Below are 18757 nucleotides of genomic sequence, written 5' to 3' on the forward strand. Positions count from 1 at the left end.
ACGTACACGCCCCCATCAACCCAGTCAGCCACGCGCAGACTACAGCATCTTTGTGGTGCCAAACCGGCGAATTTGTTTTCCCCGACTTTTAAAATTTGTTCAAGTTACAAATGACATGCAATCGGAGTAAGCCACACGCAAGAGTATATCTACGGAGAGGAAACGAAAACGACGTGCTCAGTTTTAGCTACAGAAGGGACATTACTGCTTGCTCTTCTAGCTAGCTATAGCGTGCAGGGCTGTACTACAGTAGTCAGATACACTATCGATTGAGTTCCGAAGAGGCAATGTCTTTTCGTCGACAGAACGTGAGTTGTAGTTGTGTCAAGTTGCTAATGGTCACTTGCTGCTACTTGTATTGGTTTCTGTGTGTATGCATTCTAGCTAGCTGGTTCGATATGTTAGCAGCTAGCTAAAAGTTGGCTAGCAAACGTGATCTTTATCGATGGTGTCCTCATTGACTTAATTGTACACTAGCGAGGTAGCCAGTCTGGTAATGTCAAATACTATTTAGTAGACTAAAGACACATTTAATCTGTACAACTGTTACTTGAGGTGTAATTATTGGCACGTGTCACACCAGCAACAACCCGGTTCATGCGGACGAAAAACCTCCAATGGAACGGCAGGGCCAGCCGGTTTACCCCCTCATATCAGCGGGAGTAATACCAACAGAGCTGTGCCTGGAAGGTAAGCACATGTTCGGCCACTGTCGTCAAGCAAGTCCGGGGATCTGCCACATATCCGTAAAGGTTTACCGGTCAATACGAGGATTACAGTGGGCGTGCCCATGTCCAATGGAGGCTTTAAATCGTCGTTTTATGCCAATTGGAACCAAGTAAATATAATTGATGTGGGTTGCGGGCCAATGGGCACAGAGGTTCTGCTAAATCGACATTGCTATGATTGACCGTTGTCCGAACCAATGAAATAGACGATACGTTTTGATTGACGCCAATATGCCCATTCACTTTCTGTGGGGAGGGGATTATCCGTGTTTTGTTGTGTTTTTAAGCATTTGCTTTAGATTTTGTTTGGCCTGTCAAGTCGTGTGATTTTTCACAGAATCAACAAGACTGCGGAGTAACAGGGATGCACATGACTAAAAAGTATTAATACGTTTTCATTATTTATTGTATTCAACGTCTCTCTCGATATCTATAAATTCTTACATTATTTACCAGTTTGCAGTTGGTTTCCTCCTTACTAGCTGTCTTGTATAGCTTGCTAGCTAACGTTAACTAGACAATCATCAGCTAGTTATTGTATTGCACCTAAACAAGCTAATGTTTAGATTTTTGATCTTTTGACCATCTTGCCAGTTACTCAATTGTTAGCCAGTTACCAGATTACTTTAGCTAAAATAGTTGCACGTTAGCTGGCTACCGCTAGGTAACGTGAGCTACACTGTTAGCCACATCGCTTTAACGTTGCCTTCAGTTTTTAGCTAACCCTAGTTAGCCAGCTTGTGTCAACACAATTGTTTTGGTTAAGCCTCGCAAACAATGTCGTACGGCACTGTAATGGAGAACAGAACACGATCCGCTTCGGGGCTAGCTTGTTTCCCCTCCCCCCACCAAATGTCAGGGCTAGCTAACGTAGATCACCGGCGTCGGCACGGATTCGTGACCGTGATAAGTCTTGCCCTACGGCTGCATATACGAGTCTTCTAGATCATCTAGCTAGCTTCATGCAGTCCTATGACAGATCGAGGACCACCAGTCTAAGAAGTCCACATTTGATCAACGCAAAATTATTCCGTGTCCATAATGCCTCGCAAGTTTGCATGTTAGTTAGCTACATTGAAAGTGGTGCAGCTGCCGGGCCGCTTCTTGCGTTGCAGCATTTTGCCCCGGAGCCAGCTACACCCATTTGTCTTGTCTGTTGCTAATGTTCTCTCTTCATATTCAGGACAAGAAATACAATGAAGCCGCCATCTCAGTCCTCTCCCGTAAGTCATATATCATGAAGTGTAGGCTATCCAGCATGTACTACAGAAGTGCATAGCCTAGTACCCTTTTGATGACATAATGTAGGTTGTCTTTCTCTTTGTTTGCTTCCATACTAGTGCACTATTGTAAACTCTAAAATGTTTAAAGGAAATTGGGTTTAGAGTAAAGTCACATTTTTTGGAGCTTTGAAATAGAGGTCCATGCCATACTGAAGTCAGACATGCTTGTTTACAACAGGTATTTGAAGGTGTCTACAACAACACCAGGATGCTTCACTATCTCACAGCTGTAGTGGTGAGTGTTCATTTGGTCAATTAGGCCTGGTCCACCATGGTGCCTTACTTTGATGCAGCACATACACTATGCCCTAATGTGCACTATTTAAGTTGTCGACAACTGTCTACTAATGTGCATCGTAATGAAATGACCAATAACCATTTATTATTATTATTATCCGTCAAGGGCTCCACCTGTGACGTCCGAGTGAAGAGTGGAAATGTGTATGAAGGCATCTTCAAGACCCTCAGCTCAAGGGTAATTGTCTACTACCTTGTATTAGACCATACAGGAGTGTAATGCATACCGCCACGTTATAGACCGCTCCTAGAAACATGGTTGTGGTCAGATGTTCACCTTGATCTCTGGTGTATTCGTTAGTCGGATTCGTTACAAAACCTAGTCAGTTGCACATCTGAATGCATTCAACTGAAATGTTTTCCGCATTTAACCCAACTCCTCTGAATCAGAGCGGTGCAGGAATGACGCCATTCACGAGGCAAGAGGGGGACGGCCCGTAGGCGCACAGTCAGTTCGCCGAGGCAATAGATCATCTTTGTGAGAGAGACTGAAATAAGAGAATGGATAACGTTTTCTTGTGGCAATCAACTTTCAAATCAGCATATTTTGCGTTATGGTTTGCGCTATAGTTCAAAGTACTGGGTTAGTGAATTGATGTTAGCTTTACCTGTCAGCTAGCAAGGAAAGTTGGCCTATAATAGCTGGAAGCTACTGGTATCATCTTGCATTGTAAAGTGTTCTAGTCTAAATTGACATTGTTTTACGAACAGTAAGCAACAGTTTCAACATTTCTACATGCCGCCGTGTCGCATTATTAAAGTGTGTTAACTTGTGTGCAGCATGAGTGAGGAGCTAACATGATATAGCCCAGACTCCCAGTGCAGGCTAGCAATGAGTAAGTGGAGCAGGCACAGTGCACACTATAATAAGAGGTCGGCTGTGCTGATAGACACGCTTGATCCGTGAGACACATTTGACAGAAGTACCGAAGGTAACAAAAAAATCTAGTACAGTTTTTCGTGTTCTAGTTTTGAAAAACTACTGAAGGTTCGGTATACCATGCAACACCAGGAGGGACCTACTTGAAATTGTCCGACAGAAACTAGTTGTCGTTGCAAAACGTCTTATGTTTTGCAACCGACAGCATTTTGCAGCGTAAGGAATACACCCACAGGTCACATTGACCACTGCCTGTAGCCGCTCTTCACTTAACCTCTGGTTCATCTGTGGTCCTAATGTGTTTTTTGCCAGTGTGAGCTGGTGGTCGACGCGGTCCACAAAAGGAGTGAGGGAGGAGAGGCGGATGGAGACGGAGGGGGAGGCTTGCCACCCTCTCTGCCCAGGATCGAGGAGATCACAGACACCATGATCTTCAGCCCCGGCGACCTGGTCACAATGACTTGCCGAGATGTGGACCTCAACTACGCCATCAGAGGTAAGTGTGTGAGAGAGAGTGTGTTGTCAGTGTGACTGAAACAAGATAAGGATGTGTGTTTTAAGTAAGCAGTGGAACTGAATGAGACAAATTGGAGGGTGAACCAAGTGTGGGTGTATCATTATGTACCACTAGTAGATGACCCATTATACCTTCAAGTTGGGGCTTTGTAGATGCTTTCACAGATACAGCAATCAGCTCATCGCGGGTGAACGGGGAACACCGGGAGAAGGTGCTTCAGCGGTGGGACGGAGGCGACAGCAATGGAGAAGGCTTCGACCTGGAGACTGACACGGTGAGGCGCGCTCACACACGCAGAGAAATGCATAGACACAGTAGCTAGGTTTCCATCCAATTTGTTAACAGATTCTAAAATCTGCAGTATAACAAAAAATCCAACCTCATTTGGGTTTCTATCAAACAGACTTGTTTTTAATTTTTTAATTTTTTTATCAGCAACAACTGCGTGATGACCTAGTGCACATAAACACCTGCGCTTCATTTACCATGTAACAAATGATAAACAGAAGTTCAATGGGTTTCCATCACATGTTTTACTCCACCGATGGTTTTGTCACACGATCTGTTGTGATAAATAGCAAACTTTCCCAATCTGGTTTTAGTGCATGCTCTCGAGACATGTTTGCTGATATGGGAAAGAGCAAGATCATTTTTATTTGATAATGGCAGCCAATCATCATGTCACCAGCATTCAAATAACACCCTCAATATTTATTGGACATTTTCTTGAGTCTCACTGTGCACTTACCCACAATGGGAAGTTCATAACTTATTTCATCTGCCTGTAAAGTCTTCATGCTTTCACACGCCGTGATGGTAGTAGGTTACAAGAACCTAACATATCATTGCGTGACTCCCAAGTTTATTTTGACATGATGGTTATTATTTCAATAGTTGCACAATAGCGTTTCCATCGCAATTATGGCATAATCTATTTCACCGACCAAACAATGGTTTTGTCGACAATAGGACAAGTTAGCTATCAGGCCTTTTGAATTTTTTTATTGACATTTTTTTTGTCAAGTAATTAATCTGCATGAAATGGTTGGATGGAAACTTGGTTACTGCCGCGCTCACACACACGCACTTGGTTAGACATAGGCACACACTTACCGTACGGTTCTTCTGTCTCTGTCAGTCTAATGGCTGGGATGCCAGCGAAATGTTCAAGTTTAACGAGGAGACATATGGCGTCACGTCCACCTACGATTCCAGCCTCTCCATGTACACGTGAGTGTTCTCCCCTCAGCTCCTTATTCTGATTGTGGAATATGATCAGGTCACTGTCTATATAACTCAGTATCATTCTGTGTTGTTTTTTTCCCCAGTGATTGGTCTTTATCACATATTTTTCAGAGCTGATTGGTCAAAAGACCAATTAGTGAAAAAAATATCAGAATTGGGCTTCCTGTGTGAACACAGCCTCATTCATTCATCTCCCTTTTTCTCTCTCATATTTTTGAATGACCTTGGAAGTCTTATCTCTGTCTTTCTCCCCATTCAGTGTTCCCCTGGAAAGGGGCAGCTCAGATGGCTTCCGGCAGCGGGAGGCACGTGCGGCCCGCCTAGCGAATGAGATCGAGGGAAGCCCCCAGTACCGTCACCGCACCAACCTGGAGAATGACGATAAGAGCGAGGAGGACAAGTACAGCGCCGTGGTCCGAGAGAGAGATGAGGGGAGGGAGAGGGGCAGCCCTGGATTCCAGAGTAGTGCCGGGAGCAGGTGAGACCGTAAGGGAATCGCAGACATACACTACCGTTCAAAAGTTTGGGGTCACTTAGAAATGTCCTAGTTTTTGAAAGAAAAGCACTTTTTTTGTCCATTTTAAAATATCAGATTGATCAGAAATACATTGTAGACATTAATGTTGTAAAGGACCATTGTAGCTGCAAACGGCTGGTTTTTAATGGAATATCTACATAGGCCCATTTTTCAGCAACCATCACTCCTGTGTTCCAATGGCACGTGTCAGACTCCTCCAGTCCTCAACTGGCAGCTTCATTAAATAGTACCTGCAAAACACCAGTCTCAACGTCAACAGTGACGAGGCGACTCCTGGATGCTGGCCTTCTAGGACAATGAACACATGCATTTTATTGATTGCAATTTGAATGCACAGAGATTACTGTGATGAGATCCTGGGGCCCATTTTTACTACACCATCACCCCATATTTCAGTATGATAATGCAAGGCTCCATGTCGCAAGGATCTGTACACAATTCTTGGAAGTTGAAATGTCCCAGTTCAGGAGGCCTCCCGAGTGACGCAAGGCACTGCATCGCAGTGCCAGTAGAGATCCTGGTTCGAGTCCAGGCTCCATCGCAGCCGACCGCGACTGGGAGACTCATGTGGGCGGCACACAATTGGCCCAGCTTTGTCCGGGTTAGGGGAGGGTTTGGCTGGCCGGGAAGTCCTTGTCCCATCGCGCTCTAGCGACTCCTGTGGCGGACCGGGCGCATGCACGCTGCCAGGTGTACAGTGTCCCCTCCGACACATTGGTGCGTCTAGCTTCCGGGTTAAGCGGGCATTATGTCAAGAAGCAGTGCGGCTTGGCTGGGTCGTGTTTCGGAGGACGCATGGCACTCGACCTTCGCCCCTCCCGAGTCCGTACGGGAGTTGCAGCGATGAGACAAGACTGTAACTACCAATTGAATACCATGCAATTGGGGAGAAAAGGTGGTAAAAAAATGTCCCGGGTTCTTTCTCGGCATGCACACTCACCAGACATGTCACCCATTGAGCATGTTTGGGATGCTCTGGATCAACGTGTATGACAGTGTGTTCCAGTTGCTGCCAATATCCAGCAATTTCGCACAGTCATTGAAGAGGAGTAGGACACCATTCCACAGGCCACATTCAACAGCCTGATCAACTCTATGCGAAGGAGATGAGGCAAATGGTGGTCACACCAGATACTGTGTTTTTTGATCCACGCCTCTACCTTTTCTATTTTTTATTTATTTGTGACCAACAGATGCATATCTCTATTCCCAGTCATGTGAAATCCATAGATTAGGGCCTAATTTATTTCAATTGACTGTTACTCAGTAAAATCTTTGAAATTGTTGCGTTTTATACTTCTCTCTCTCTAGGGAGGGTAAATACATTCCTCTTCCCCAGAGGGCCAGGGAGATGGGTGTGTCCCCCAGCAGCCTGAGGGGCGGAGCCTCTGGTCCAATACCCAGTCGAACAGGAGTCCCCGGCTCTTCTAGGCCCTCCCAGGGTTCTGATAGGAGCAGCCCGCTGTCCGTCAGGAGCGCCTACTCTCCCCACCAGTCCCAAGCCAGCCCCCCGGCCCAGCCCAGTAGCCCTACCCCCTCTTCCTCTCACCCGATCCCTCACTCCATCTCTCACCCACAAGCTCTAGCCGATGCCTCACGCTCTTCTGTCAACGGAGGTAAGGCCTCTGTCTGTTTGGGTATTTTGAGGGAGTGTGAGTTTTTGGGTATATTGAGTTTTAAGTGTGCTCTTCCTGTGCATCAGTATCATCCAGAACTTCTCCCAAAGCCCAGAGATCTGTACAGACCAATAGAACTCTGCGCAACCCAAGTTCCCAGTCCTCACCTGCAGGTACACACACACCTCCTCTGAAAGTGCACACAAACACATTTCCACCACTCATATTCTAGATTATTCACATCCCCCACTTTTCCCTTCTTTCTCTCTCCCCGCAGTCTCTCGCTCTCCAAAACTAGACGACCCCATTCTGGCTGGCCCTGCCTACCTGGACACTTCCTCCTCCTCGATCGCCTCGGCAACACCCAAGTCCTCTGGGCCCACCCCTCTGTTCACTGTGGATGGTGAGGAGGATTTACTACAGTATTATTCTTATATATTGTTCTATTGAAGTTACTTTTGTGAATAATTTATGATTTCCGTTCCCTTTTCTACCTCTATTTCTCCATCTGTCTCTTGCTATCTTTTTCTCTCGCTCTCAGTGAATGAGATCCTGAGCTCAGCGGCTAAGGAGAGGACAGAAGGCCCAGCCAGCCCTCAAGACGGCAAGAGCGGCAAAGGTTAGCTCTCTCACTTCCTCTCCATTTGACTGGTCCCTGTCCTTCCCCTCATCTCAGGTCTTTTGAAAAGTAGATTTTTCTCTCCATGATTTTCTCTCTCCCTCTCAGTTCCCTCAGTCCTGCAGAGAACACAGCTGGAGGAGCTCCGGAAATTTGGCAAAGAGTTCAGGGTAAGTGTGTGTCTCGTGTCCATGTGTGCCTGTGTGTGACCCCATGTGTCTTATCAGATTCTGACACTCGCTCTCTTCCACAGCTCCAGCCCAGCTCCTCCCCTTCTGCTGGCCCCACTTCCTCAGAGCCCCCCCAGCCCTCCCCATCAGACTCCGCCACCACAGCCGAGTCTATACCCGCCCCTGGCCACACCCCCTCCCAGGACCCCCAGACTGGAGAGGGGTCCTCCTTCACCCCGAACCCTACCACCCCTACCCCCTCTCCAGCCCCCAACACCGCCTCTCAGTCATCAGGTCCAGACAGACAGGCTGCAGGGACACCCCAGCCAGCCAGGACTCCTGGCAGCGAGGAGGGAGGCGAGCGAGTGGAGGGCGTGGCTGAGTAAGTGTGACCGAAGAACAGTGCAATACAGTACATTATTCCACAGTGTAGTACAATAGTCTACTTCTAAGTCAACCTAATACCTCCAGTTAATCTGTTATATGTAGTAGTGTTGATTAGGGGGTTTAACGGTTCACCAAATCCATGGTTCGGTTGGGGGGGTCACAGAAAAAAAATGTACTGTCATTCACAATGTTCCTGGTATTGTCTGTTTTGACTGGATTGTTATGTTGGGCCTCAAGTTTTTACTCCGATGCTTTGTTTGTAACCATGTGGGAGGTGGGAAGTTACCAGCTATCGTGCTTGTAAACAAATGGTTTAAACACATTAATAGATTGCTTTTTACAAACAATGTTTTGTTGCATTTATCTGCCGAAAATGCTGTTCCAGACTATTTCCTTAATAAGTGATGTCAGAGGTCAACATGTGGGAGTAGTGTGTGCTCAGGATGATAGACGAGTTTCCCCACTAGTAATTACCAGCTTGAGGACCGTTCAAGTGGGTTTTTCCCAGTCGTATGTGGTAAATTCCCTTTTCCCTCTTGGTTACGAACGCACAAAGAAGGGTACAGGTTCACAATGCGGACCGAACAGAGGTCCCCGTACACCCCATTAGTACCCGTACACCCCTAGTGTTGATAAGATGTGTTGACACACCCATCTGTAGGTATTATGCAGGATCTGGGTGATATATCATGAATACCGGTATGGATTTTTACAATACCGTATATAACAATGTGTTGATACAGTGCTAAGTTAAGTCAAAAGTGAGCCCCATGCTCAGGTGGGCAAGGTAGTCACCGTGTTAAGGATGGGTGTATGGAAAAGGGATTTGAAAGATGATTTGGAGTAGTCATCTCGCTCTCCTTGTGCGTTTTTTAGCCAGGTGAAGAAGTCTACGCTGAACCCCAACGCCAAAGAGTTCGTCTTCAAGGCACCCATGACCCTGGTCTGTCCCTCTCTCGCTCTCACACACACACACACATACATACACACACACACACACACCAAGGGAAGTAGTTGAGAACAAATTCTCTCACAACAACCTGTTTGGCCAGGAGTTCAACTATGTTCACACCAACTCACACACCAAATGTAACTGTGTGTGTGATTTGTTCAACTAAACACACACACTTTATCTCACAAACCAACCTAAACCGTGCACCTTCTCTCCTCCCCAGGTGAAGCCGTCCCCAGCCCCCACCCCCCCGCGGCCCACTCCTCTCAGCCCCTCCGTGGTGCTCCAGCCCCCCCCGGGACAACAGGCCATCTACAGCACCCCCTACCTGTCCTACCTCTCCCCTGTACAGATACAGGGACACTCTGTACAGGTAGGACTGAGCCTGTGTTTGACTTTGGTCACTGAAAAATAAGCATTTGTGTGTCTGGGGTGTAGACAAAAACAAATGGTGTGTGTGTACACACGATGTTGGGGTCTAACCGTCCCTTTGTTTCCCAGCCTCCCCAGATGTATCAGTACACCATGTCCACAGTCCAGCAGGGGAAGTATCCCAGAGCTAAAGGTACACACTCACACCATTGTTGTCTAAACAATAGGTTGGTCGCAACACTGTCCTAACCTTTCACTTTTTTATTTAGCAACTGGGGAACATTTTTGAAATCAACAAGTAGAGAATTAGTTATGATCACTATGTTAATTCTCTCCCCCCCCCTCCCCAGGCCAGGTGGTAGGCCCTCGTCCGGACCACCACGGCTCTTCTCAGCCCCAGATGCTCCAGGCTGCAGCGTCTGCAGCAGGCCCTCCCCTGGTGGCCTCCCCCTACCCCCAGGCCTACCTGCAGTACAGTCAGGTCATCCAGGGCATGCCCCACTACCCCGGACAGGTAACTATTGTGCTAGTGGTGCTGGCGCTAATACTTATCCACGCTTATAACAGCATAGGTCCGGAGACCCAGAATGTCTTGTGGATGGAGGTTTTGTTTCAATAGAAGCCTGACCTGCATAGGATTTTTTTTAAATAATGTTTTGTTCATATCATTATCTCACTCTTTGTCCTTCTTTCGTTCTTTATCCCCTGCCTCTCTCTAGCCGGTGTACTCCATGCTGCAGGGTGGGGCCAGGATGTTGACTCAGGCAGGCCACCCCCAGGCTCTGGGCCCCCCAGGCCCTCAGTACCCCGGACAGACAGAGGGGCCCCCGGGACCACAACAGACCATGTATGGTAAGATAACGCACTGTCTCTGTTTAAAAGTCCACTCAGCAAGACTTCATTATTTTAGTCGTGTATAGGACAACGTCCTGCTTACATGCAGTCGCATCAATACAATTTATTCTAAGACTGTCATTGTTCAAGGCTCTTTGGTTTGTAAATTGTTTGATTCCAAAAACTTCAGGTTCAAGTTAGTCTTTCATCTGTCTTAGCTCCCCAGCAGTTCTCCCACCATTCTAGCTCCATGCACCCTCCGCAGCCCTCCAGCACACCTACTGGGAGCCAGCCCCCTCCCCAGCACACTGCCCCCAGCCCTGGGCACGGACAGGTAAACCAACAGGCCCAGCTGTGTGTTTATTTTGTCACATACACCGGATAGGTGCAGTAAAATGTGTTATTTTACTGAGTCAGCCATGGTAGTACGGCGCCCCTGAAGCAGGGGCACATCGACAGATTTCACTTTGTCGGCTCGTTTATTCAAACCAGCCATCTTTCGCTTACTGGCCCAACGCTTTAACCGCTAGGCTGTGTGTGTGCGGGGGGGAGAGCAATTCACGTAATGGTGTAGGACAGATTCTGTCTTGTCGGTATCTTTGCATGTTTCCTGTGAGGAACCTGTAATTAAAGTGGCGCTCCAGCAGTGTTGGGCTTTATGTAAATGTACTTTTTACATAATCAGATTATTTTAATGATTAGTCTTTTTACACGTTACTTCCAGAATTGGAAACGTGTTTCCATGATCCAATCTTGACCTGTTCCCTCATTTAGTTCTCAAGCAAGGGAAGAAAGGCTGTTTTTAGAGAGAAATGTAGAGAAATGTATAGAGGGCGCACCTCTGATCTTTGCTATTGATCGCTTCTGTGATAGCAAAGCCCATAGAGGGTTTTTTCCGTCTGCGGTCTATAACCAGAACTGGTGGCTTGAGAGAGAGAATCTGTTCGGCTTAGTCAGGGCTGGTGTTGTGGGCCTGGCCCACCCTACCCTGTACCACCTCGCCCATCCAAATTATATATTGATATTTTATTTCACAGAGACGCACGCTGATAGAGAGACATCAATCTCAGATATAGCATCCAGCAAGCGAAACGGCACCCCTCTCTCAGTATGTGTTGTCAACTGCATAAAGCCCCACAGTGTCGTCATACCCATAAAACCTAGCGGTCAAACAGGGAAATGGTTCCAATCGCTTTTGTTTTGCTTAACCTGCCATGACTTCTCTCATATACAAGGTGACTTATCAATATATTCGGTTCTCTTTACTCTGATTGGAAAATGCTAATTAGCATTAAAGTAGACATCATGGAAGACTACAAATCCCTGCACGTCACCTCTAGCTGACACCTGACACAGGTATTGTGTCAATGTGAAACTTGCACAAGACGGTTCACAGAATTGTCAATTTAAAGAAATGTAGCCTATTTGTTACTACATTTAGCTAACATTAGATAGTTAATCCAGAGATTGTCTCTTTTTAGATTCAGCAGTCTCATCCAGATCATGGCATTTGTAGTTCTTTATGATAGCCACATTAACGTTTCATTTTGGCAAGTCACCTTGTCCTAGAGAGATGTTCAGTTATCAAAACGTCAATGTTAAGTATTTCTAAATGGCATTATGGGAAAAAGGAATGGTGGAAAAACAATTGGAACCATTTTGACTCATGCAGGGGCTCCCGAGTGGCGCAGCGTTCTAAGGCACTGCATCTCAGTGCTAGAGGCGTCACTACCGGCCGTGATTGGGAGTCCCATAGGGCAGCGGACAATTGGCCCAGCGTCGTCTGGGTTAGGCCGTCATTGTAAATAAGAATTTGTTCTTAACTGACATTAAGGTTCAATAAAAATACAGTGCTTCTCTATTAGGGCGGAGACATGTGCATCATTATATACACATTTCTGGTTCCAGCCAATTGGAAAGGAAAGTTTGTGGGTGCACTGTACCCCTAAATTGATGTTGCCAAAATTATATAGTTACTCCATTCAAAATACTTCACCAGAGAGCATGACTTAGCCACAGAATATCGGTTAGCTTCTTTTAAAAAATTGCTGTGTGGTGCTATGGCTATTTGAGCTGCAAGCGTGGTAGAACTAGATGATTATTAAGTTGCGGCAGTCGGTGAATAGCTAAAATATGTGTAAAGATAATGTGTCTAGTGTCTCTCCAGAATGCATGCGCTCAGCTGTCTCCCGCCAATTCTTGCACATTGTGTGAATTGTTGGCCATTTGTTTATTTTGATCAATTCCCCGTTACATATGTAACCAGTGAGCCTAGTAAATGTACCGTTAATCCCCATCATTTGGTTACAAAAAAATTTAAAGCATGTATGTCATTTACTTTTCACAACCTGCTACACTTGTGAGAAAGTTTAGTAAACATTTTGTCTTTTGTTTGGAGTGCTCCATGTGAGCAATGAGCATGTCAGGTTTTTCTGTCCTGATGATGTTGAGGGAGTACGCGCCTGAGCACACACACAAGTAGGCCTACCCGGCCTGCTCCCCACAAATGTAGCAAAGTGCTCAGTTGGGGATGTCTGATTGTCTTAACTCACCACTTACACCACTAATAAGCTGCGCTTCTATAAATCTGCTTATCATGATCTGATATATCCAGTGGAAACATTCAAAAAAGTCTGTGTCACGAGCTCTGGAAACTGAAGGCCCGGAATAGGCTAGTTGATACATTGTTAAACTTCACTAGTGATGGCTCAAATCAAGACCGATAGAAAGGCGGAGTAGCGAGATTAATGCGATTGAAAGAACCTGCATTTATCAGGATATGTCTTACTGTTTTTGTCGGCTTTAGGACTATGTATTTTACTAAGTTGACGATGAAAGTTAGCCTACAGGCCAATGCAGCAGTAGACCTATCTGAATTCCATGCACTAATTTCTTAAGCTTTCAATGGATCACGGTATATATCTGTGTCCATATGACAGGGGCTAATGCCCTTACATTAGCTAAATTGTAACTTTTAGATTATAATTTTAATTCCGATTTTGGATTAACCACGTGATTTATTTAGTAACTAGCATATTTTTGGTAGAGCGCACATGGCTCGCCTTGTTCCCTCCAACAGTCAAACAAATACTGAGATTTGTTTTCATGAACGTAAAGTAGTATCGGTGAACATTCCGGAATCGGACAATATTAGCTAAAAATGCCAACATCGGTATCTGCCGGTGTCGAGTTTAACGCGATGTGCAAAACCGATATAACGTAAGTGCATGTGACGCCACGTAACATTATGCACTATACTTGCAACACAGCATTGCTAAACTAGCCCACCATGTCTGCTGTGTGGATCGAGCAGTCATTTGAAAGAGTACCAACATTTCAGCGAGAATAGAGTAATGGCGTCACTGTTATTAGCTCCACGACATACATGCTATGGAACGCCGTTTGGGTCTTTGCGTGTCCAAAAAGATACAGTAGCACTGTCAAAGCTGTACAAAAGTCTGCAAACACCGGCCACGAACGATGTGTTTAGAACACCGCGTTGGTAATAAAGCATAGTTTGTTCAAACGCAACTTCTGGGTTAGCTAGCTTTAGCTTGGTAACGTTACCTAGCTAGCACCAATACAACTAGCCTGAAAACAATGACCAGTAGAAACTGCAGTCATTTTCATTATTCTTAGCAATGATTTAGGAATCCTTGTGAGTAAGTAGCTTGGTTGCCACTTGTTGTTCGCCTATTGAAATTGAACTTCAGTACATGAAATGAATAGCTAGCCAACTACTTAACCCTGTTGCCCAAAGCTAAAGTTATAAGCAGCCAGCTAGTGAGGCTCGACCTGACCCTGTTGTGTGTTGTGAAGCTAGCCACAATAAGGATTAGGCACAATAGTGGAATTTGCGGGTTGCCTTCAAAATAAGTGTGCCATTGACAGTGGTGCAAATGAATAAAAATGGTAGTATTGTCGTACTTTTATTTTGAAGGTGAACTGCAAAATCCACTATTGTGCCTAATCTTCACCTCAACAGGAGCAGCAGGTAAATTGTAATTACTTCGCTACTATGGCCTATTTATTGCCTTACCACCTCACGCCATTTGCACACACTGTATATAGACTTTTCTGTGTTGACTGTATGTTTGTTCCTTGTGTAACTCTGTTTGTGTCGCTTTGCTTTACCTTGACCAGGTCAGTTGTAAATGAGAACTTGTTCTCAACTGGCCTACCTGGTTAAATGAAGGTGAAATAAAAAAAAATTAAAAGGTAGCCTAGTGGTTAGAATGTTGAGCCAGTAACCGAAAGGTTACTACACATGGTAAATATCTGTGGTTCTGCCCCATTTAACCCACTGTTCCTAGGACGTCATTGTAAATAAGAATGTGCTCTTAACTGACTTGCCTAGTTAAATAATGAAAATCTGATTTACTTAACAAAAGGCACATCTCAATAGGTGGTCCAGCTTTCCTCATGACATGGCACAAAGTGCCATGTCATTTCCTCTTTCCTCTTTGTTCTCTATTGCTCCACAAGCAAGGGGGAGGCCGATGACAATGACATTACAAATTCCTATCAGACCGACTCAATGCCCTACTGCCCTACTCAACATATATATATATATCTACCCTTTAGTAGTGGGTACTTTACTGTATTTATACATGGAATATTTATTTAACAGGAAAAGTTCAAAAATCACTGGAAGACATTTTACCAGCCTTTAAGGCCCCTGTTCAGTGTTTTCCATTAGCACCGGCCGTTGGCTAATCAGCCGGTTAGACTAATCGTCTACTTTTTCCTCTTCATTAACAAGGCTACTTGTCATTTAAAACTTTCAATTCACTAGTCTGTCAAGCCCTGTCCCGCTAGAATGAACAATATGGATCTTCTAGCGATCTATTGATAGGATAGGCGCCTGTGAGTCAAAGCGAGCGATGACGGGTAAACGCAGTCTGCTGTCTGTCCCGCCTGCCATTACAATTTGTGTGCGCTGTGGTTGGTTGCATTCAAATGTCTTTACACGGAGAAGGCATGATGCTCGTGGATTTACATGTCCCATGTAATGTAAGTGGTAATGAGTTGAATCCACTGTGTAATTGTTTTCTTGCATATTAATTTATTTTTGTTCTCGTAGCCAGCCACGCAGCGTCATGGCGCATAGGCAATTTAGCCTAATGTGCTTTCGTTGACAACTGAACAAGTGTTGACTAGTTTATAAAAGGTGTCGAACTGACTGACTGAATAAAGTCGATCTATATCCCGTTGCCGTTCATAAATCATGCAAAGTGGTTATATGTACATGGTCTTGCATCGGGACAAGTAAAACAAAATATTTCCTAGGATGTCGGGGCTTGCCAGACTGAGGGACTTGTCAGTAGGTGTATACTATCAAATTGCATCAGTTCATTTGGCTCCCTAATTTGCATGGGCCAATGCTTTTTGTTGATTAACTGCAGAAACTGTAAATGATGAAAACATCAGATGAAGATGGTGAATCATCACTGCAGCAATAGGTAGTGGGGAGGAGCCTCATTCTGGTCCAAATATGATAATTAAGACCCTCATGGAATCCAACAATATTCAGAAATGTATTGACTCAAATCATCAAAGATGATTGTCTACTGCTATGGCAAAAACAAAATGTTCACCCCTTTAGGTCCCCAGGACCAGGATTATAAAACAGAATTTACGTTAATGTGGGGTATTTACTTAATTTGTTTTTTAATAAAATGTCATTTAAATTAAGGTTGATGTGGCAATTCATATCTTGCAGTAAAACTGTTAATAACTTTAATCTCAAGATGCTGAATGCTCTCCTAGAAAATAGTCCTGATCATTTAGATAAACTAACAAACTGAATTCATACATTTTCTGTCATTTTAAAGTCTTTCTACACAAACACATTTTTCCAATCTGGGAGGTAAACTTGATAGTTTAATATGGCATAGAATCAAGGCATTAGAATCTGTGTTTCCAGAGGCTACCAAACTGGAGCTCCTTAGAGGCACCTGGCTGGCTAAAACACTGCCTATTTATCCTGACTAGTCTGTTTGTGTGTGTGAGAGAATATAGTGTTTGTCTCATTTGTTGTGTATCACAAGTATGTGATTTCCTAACACATTTGTCTTCTCTTCAGTCGGGCCAGGGAGGCCCCCAGCCCCAGTCCATGTACCACTCTGGGCCCCTGCCAGCACCCACACCCCCTAACATGCCCCCTGGCCACAGCTCTCCTCAGGCCTCGTACCCCATGCAGGGCTACAGCCTGCCCACCCACCAGCCCATGGCCCAACACTACCCCGGCCTGGGACAGCTCACACAGGTAAAACACCAGACTACTCTGGACCCACAGCCCACATACATTCAACTCGCCAGAGGAGAGAGTAACAGATCTAAGCAAACAATGATACAACAGATGTAGCACAAGTCAAAGTATTTTTGTTTCAATTACGTAAGGTTGATACAAGCTTCACGCCGTTGATCTACGTGTGTGGGTGGAGTCAGATTTTTTGGAGCAGTGGGCAACAGTTAGTAATGGGATTTCCTCACCAGTCCGTGTTTCCTAGACTCCCATTCGCGGTGAAGAGTTACGTTAGTCTTCCCTTGATAGTATATTATAGTTGTTATACTTGCCAGTGTAACCTACAACATCTCAATTTGATATGCTGCTTTAAAGTTCAAGACTAGTGAGACTTGTTCCCATATCAGCAAAAAATGGTGGTATATCAGAGGAAAGGCACATGGCTACTAGCTGTTTTTACTGTTTCAAAATAGTCTGGAATCAGTTTAACAAAATACCTTTGTTTAAAAAAAAACGTTGCCTTATTAGAATCCACACAGTCACTGAGATTGTTGGTTATCAATGCAAAATGCTACTTTGCGTAGCCTATGTAGATCAGACCAAGCAACGGCTTCATTGCCTGCATAACTTTAAGCCAGAGCCCAACCCATGCCTGCGACGTTTAGGCCCTACCTAGGCCCGATTGCTTCTGCCAAATTTAAGGCCCCGGCCCTGCCCGAAATAACCTCCTCCATTAGTAAATCCATTAGCTGCTCCTGTCACTCGCTCCCTGCGCACAGCGGCTCTAAGTCTGGGTTTCAATAACTACGACTCAGCTGGGGCTGCTCTGCTCAATGACGAGACAGGAGAGCTACTTGTCACTCTAAACTGACAGTGAGGAACATTTATATTCTGTGAAATAAACACTCCTGTCTTATATTTGATGTTGAAGCACTTCTGGCACCACATGATTAGTCAAGCCTGTCTGGTTCGGTTAGCAGAGCTTTTAACACTGCCCCCACATGGTCAGATTTGGAGCTCAAAAGTCGCCAGCAACGAAGGTAGGACGGCGTTCTACAAGGAACCACCCATTTTGGCGGAAAACATTCACATACTGCGTTGCGCTCTGAATCTTTCTAGCGCCGTAGTCTGTAGATCACTAGTCTTGAATGTAAATATGTTTTTTAAGAAAGGGATGACACTCTCGCTCCCTCTTTCTCCAGGCCCATGTTGCCCAAGGTATGTCTGGCCCCCACCACCAAGGAGGCCACGGCCCGCCCCAGATGATGCTGCACTACGCCCCGCCCCCACAGCAAGGCCCAGGCTCCGCCCAGCAGCACGGCCCTCCCCCCCAGCAGGGGGCGCACCAACACTACTACATCCAACACCCACAGGGTAAGTAACTTCAAGTCATGGAGCTACATCTCCAATAGAAATTAGCTTTACATATACAGATTGCCAGTGACTGCTGTTCTGTGTTCTAGCTGTACAGGTGCAGGCTCACCCCACCCAGCAGCTCTCCTTCCACCCCCCTGGAAACTGATACCCCTACCTACACCTTGAGGACCAGAAGAAGCAGGACACAGGATGGAAGAGGGGGAGGGGAAGCTGAGGCCCCCAGTCTTTGACTGACCCAATCAAGTTGTTCTCTGATCGGCTAAACTGGTCTGAGAACTGAAGCCCCCTTCTGGAACCACCGCCGCCACTCTCCTCTCGCCCACAAAATAAGCAACTTGTTTTTTACCCAGAGTCCTTTTAGTTAGAGAGCCCATCAAAGGCTCCCTTTCTGCTACTCTGTTTGGGACAGAGAAAAAAAATGGACTTATTTTGTTTTTATGAAAGACAGTCGTCCTCGCTAGCTGGAGCCATTTAAGTTGAGAGGATTGACATGGCGAAAGCATCGTCTCACAGTAGACTGAAGAGACTCTGCAGAGAATAGGAGTTATCACAATGAGACTTTCTCCCTTTTAACCTGACCTACTTCCTCCCCATCTCCTCCTTTTACAGGTAACCATTAATAAATAATGAAACTATTAAAATACAAAAAAATTGAAAAATCATACAAAAATAAAGTTTTAAACTCAACCTCATGC

At 45.3% G+C, this 18757-nt stretch overlaps 1 protein-coding gene across 2 annotated transcripts; it reads left to right on the top strand.

Moving 5' to 3' along the window:
• Positions 1–4: 4 nt before the first annotated feature.
• LOC112251248 (ataxin-2-like protein) lies at positions 5–18749 on the top strand. 2 transcript variants are annotated; one of them, XM_042327231.1, is made up of 24 exons: positions 5–308; positions 584–690; positions 1912–1951; positions 2190–2246; positions 2415–2486; positions 3501–3684; positions 3858–3979; positions 4844–4935; positions 5210–5428; positions 6800–7104; positions 7191–7277; positions 7382–7507; positions 7646–7723; positions 7832–7893; positions 7977–8275; positions 9157–9223; positions 9456–9605; positions 9734–9797; positions 9955–10118; positions 10324–10456; positions 10657–10772; positions 16524–16706; positions 17888–18059; positions 18149–18749. In XM_042327231.1, the coding sequence occupies exons 1-24, from the start codon at positions 288–290 to the stop codon at positions 18205–18207; spliced, it is 2979 nt and encodes a 992-aa protein (XP_042183165.1). In that variant the 5' UTR covers positions 5–287; the 3' UTR covers positions 18208–18749. The 2 variants fall into 2 exon arrangements, with proteins under 2 accessions (XP_042183165.1, XP_042183166.1); XM_042327232.1 differs by lacking the exons at positions 5–308; positions 584–690 and adding an exon at positions 969–1109.
• Positions 18750–18757: the final 8 nt, after the last annotated feature.

This window comes from Oncorhynchus tshawytscha, linkage group LG09 (genome assembly GCF_018296145.1).
Source record: "Oncorhynchus tshawytscha isolate Ot180627B linkage group LG09, Otsh_v2.0, whole genome shotgun sequence".
In the NCBI taxonomy this organism is placed as follows: domain Eukaryota; kingdom Metazoa; phylum Chordata; class Actinopteri; order Salmoniformes; family Salmonidae; genus Oncorhynchus; species Oncorhynchus tshawytscha.

What these genes read in the sequence shown, in the direction of transcription:
- LOC112251248 (XM_042327231.1), top strand. Translation starts at nt 288, where the DNA reads ATGTCTTTTCGTCGACAGAAC. An exon ending in CCCTCTGTTCACTGTGGATG is followed by an intron (nt 7,508 to 7,645) that starts GTGAGGAGGATT and finishes TCTCGCTCTCAG; the next exon opens with TGAATGAGATCCTGAGCTCA. An exon ending in ACCACAACAGACCATGTATG is followed by an intron (nt 10,457 to 10,656) that starts GTAAGATAACGC and finishes CATCTGTCTTAG; the next exon opens with CTCCCCAGCAGTTCTCCCAC.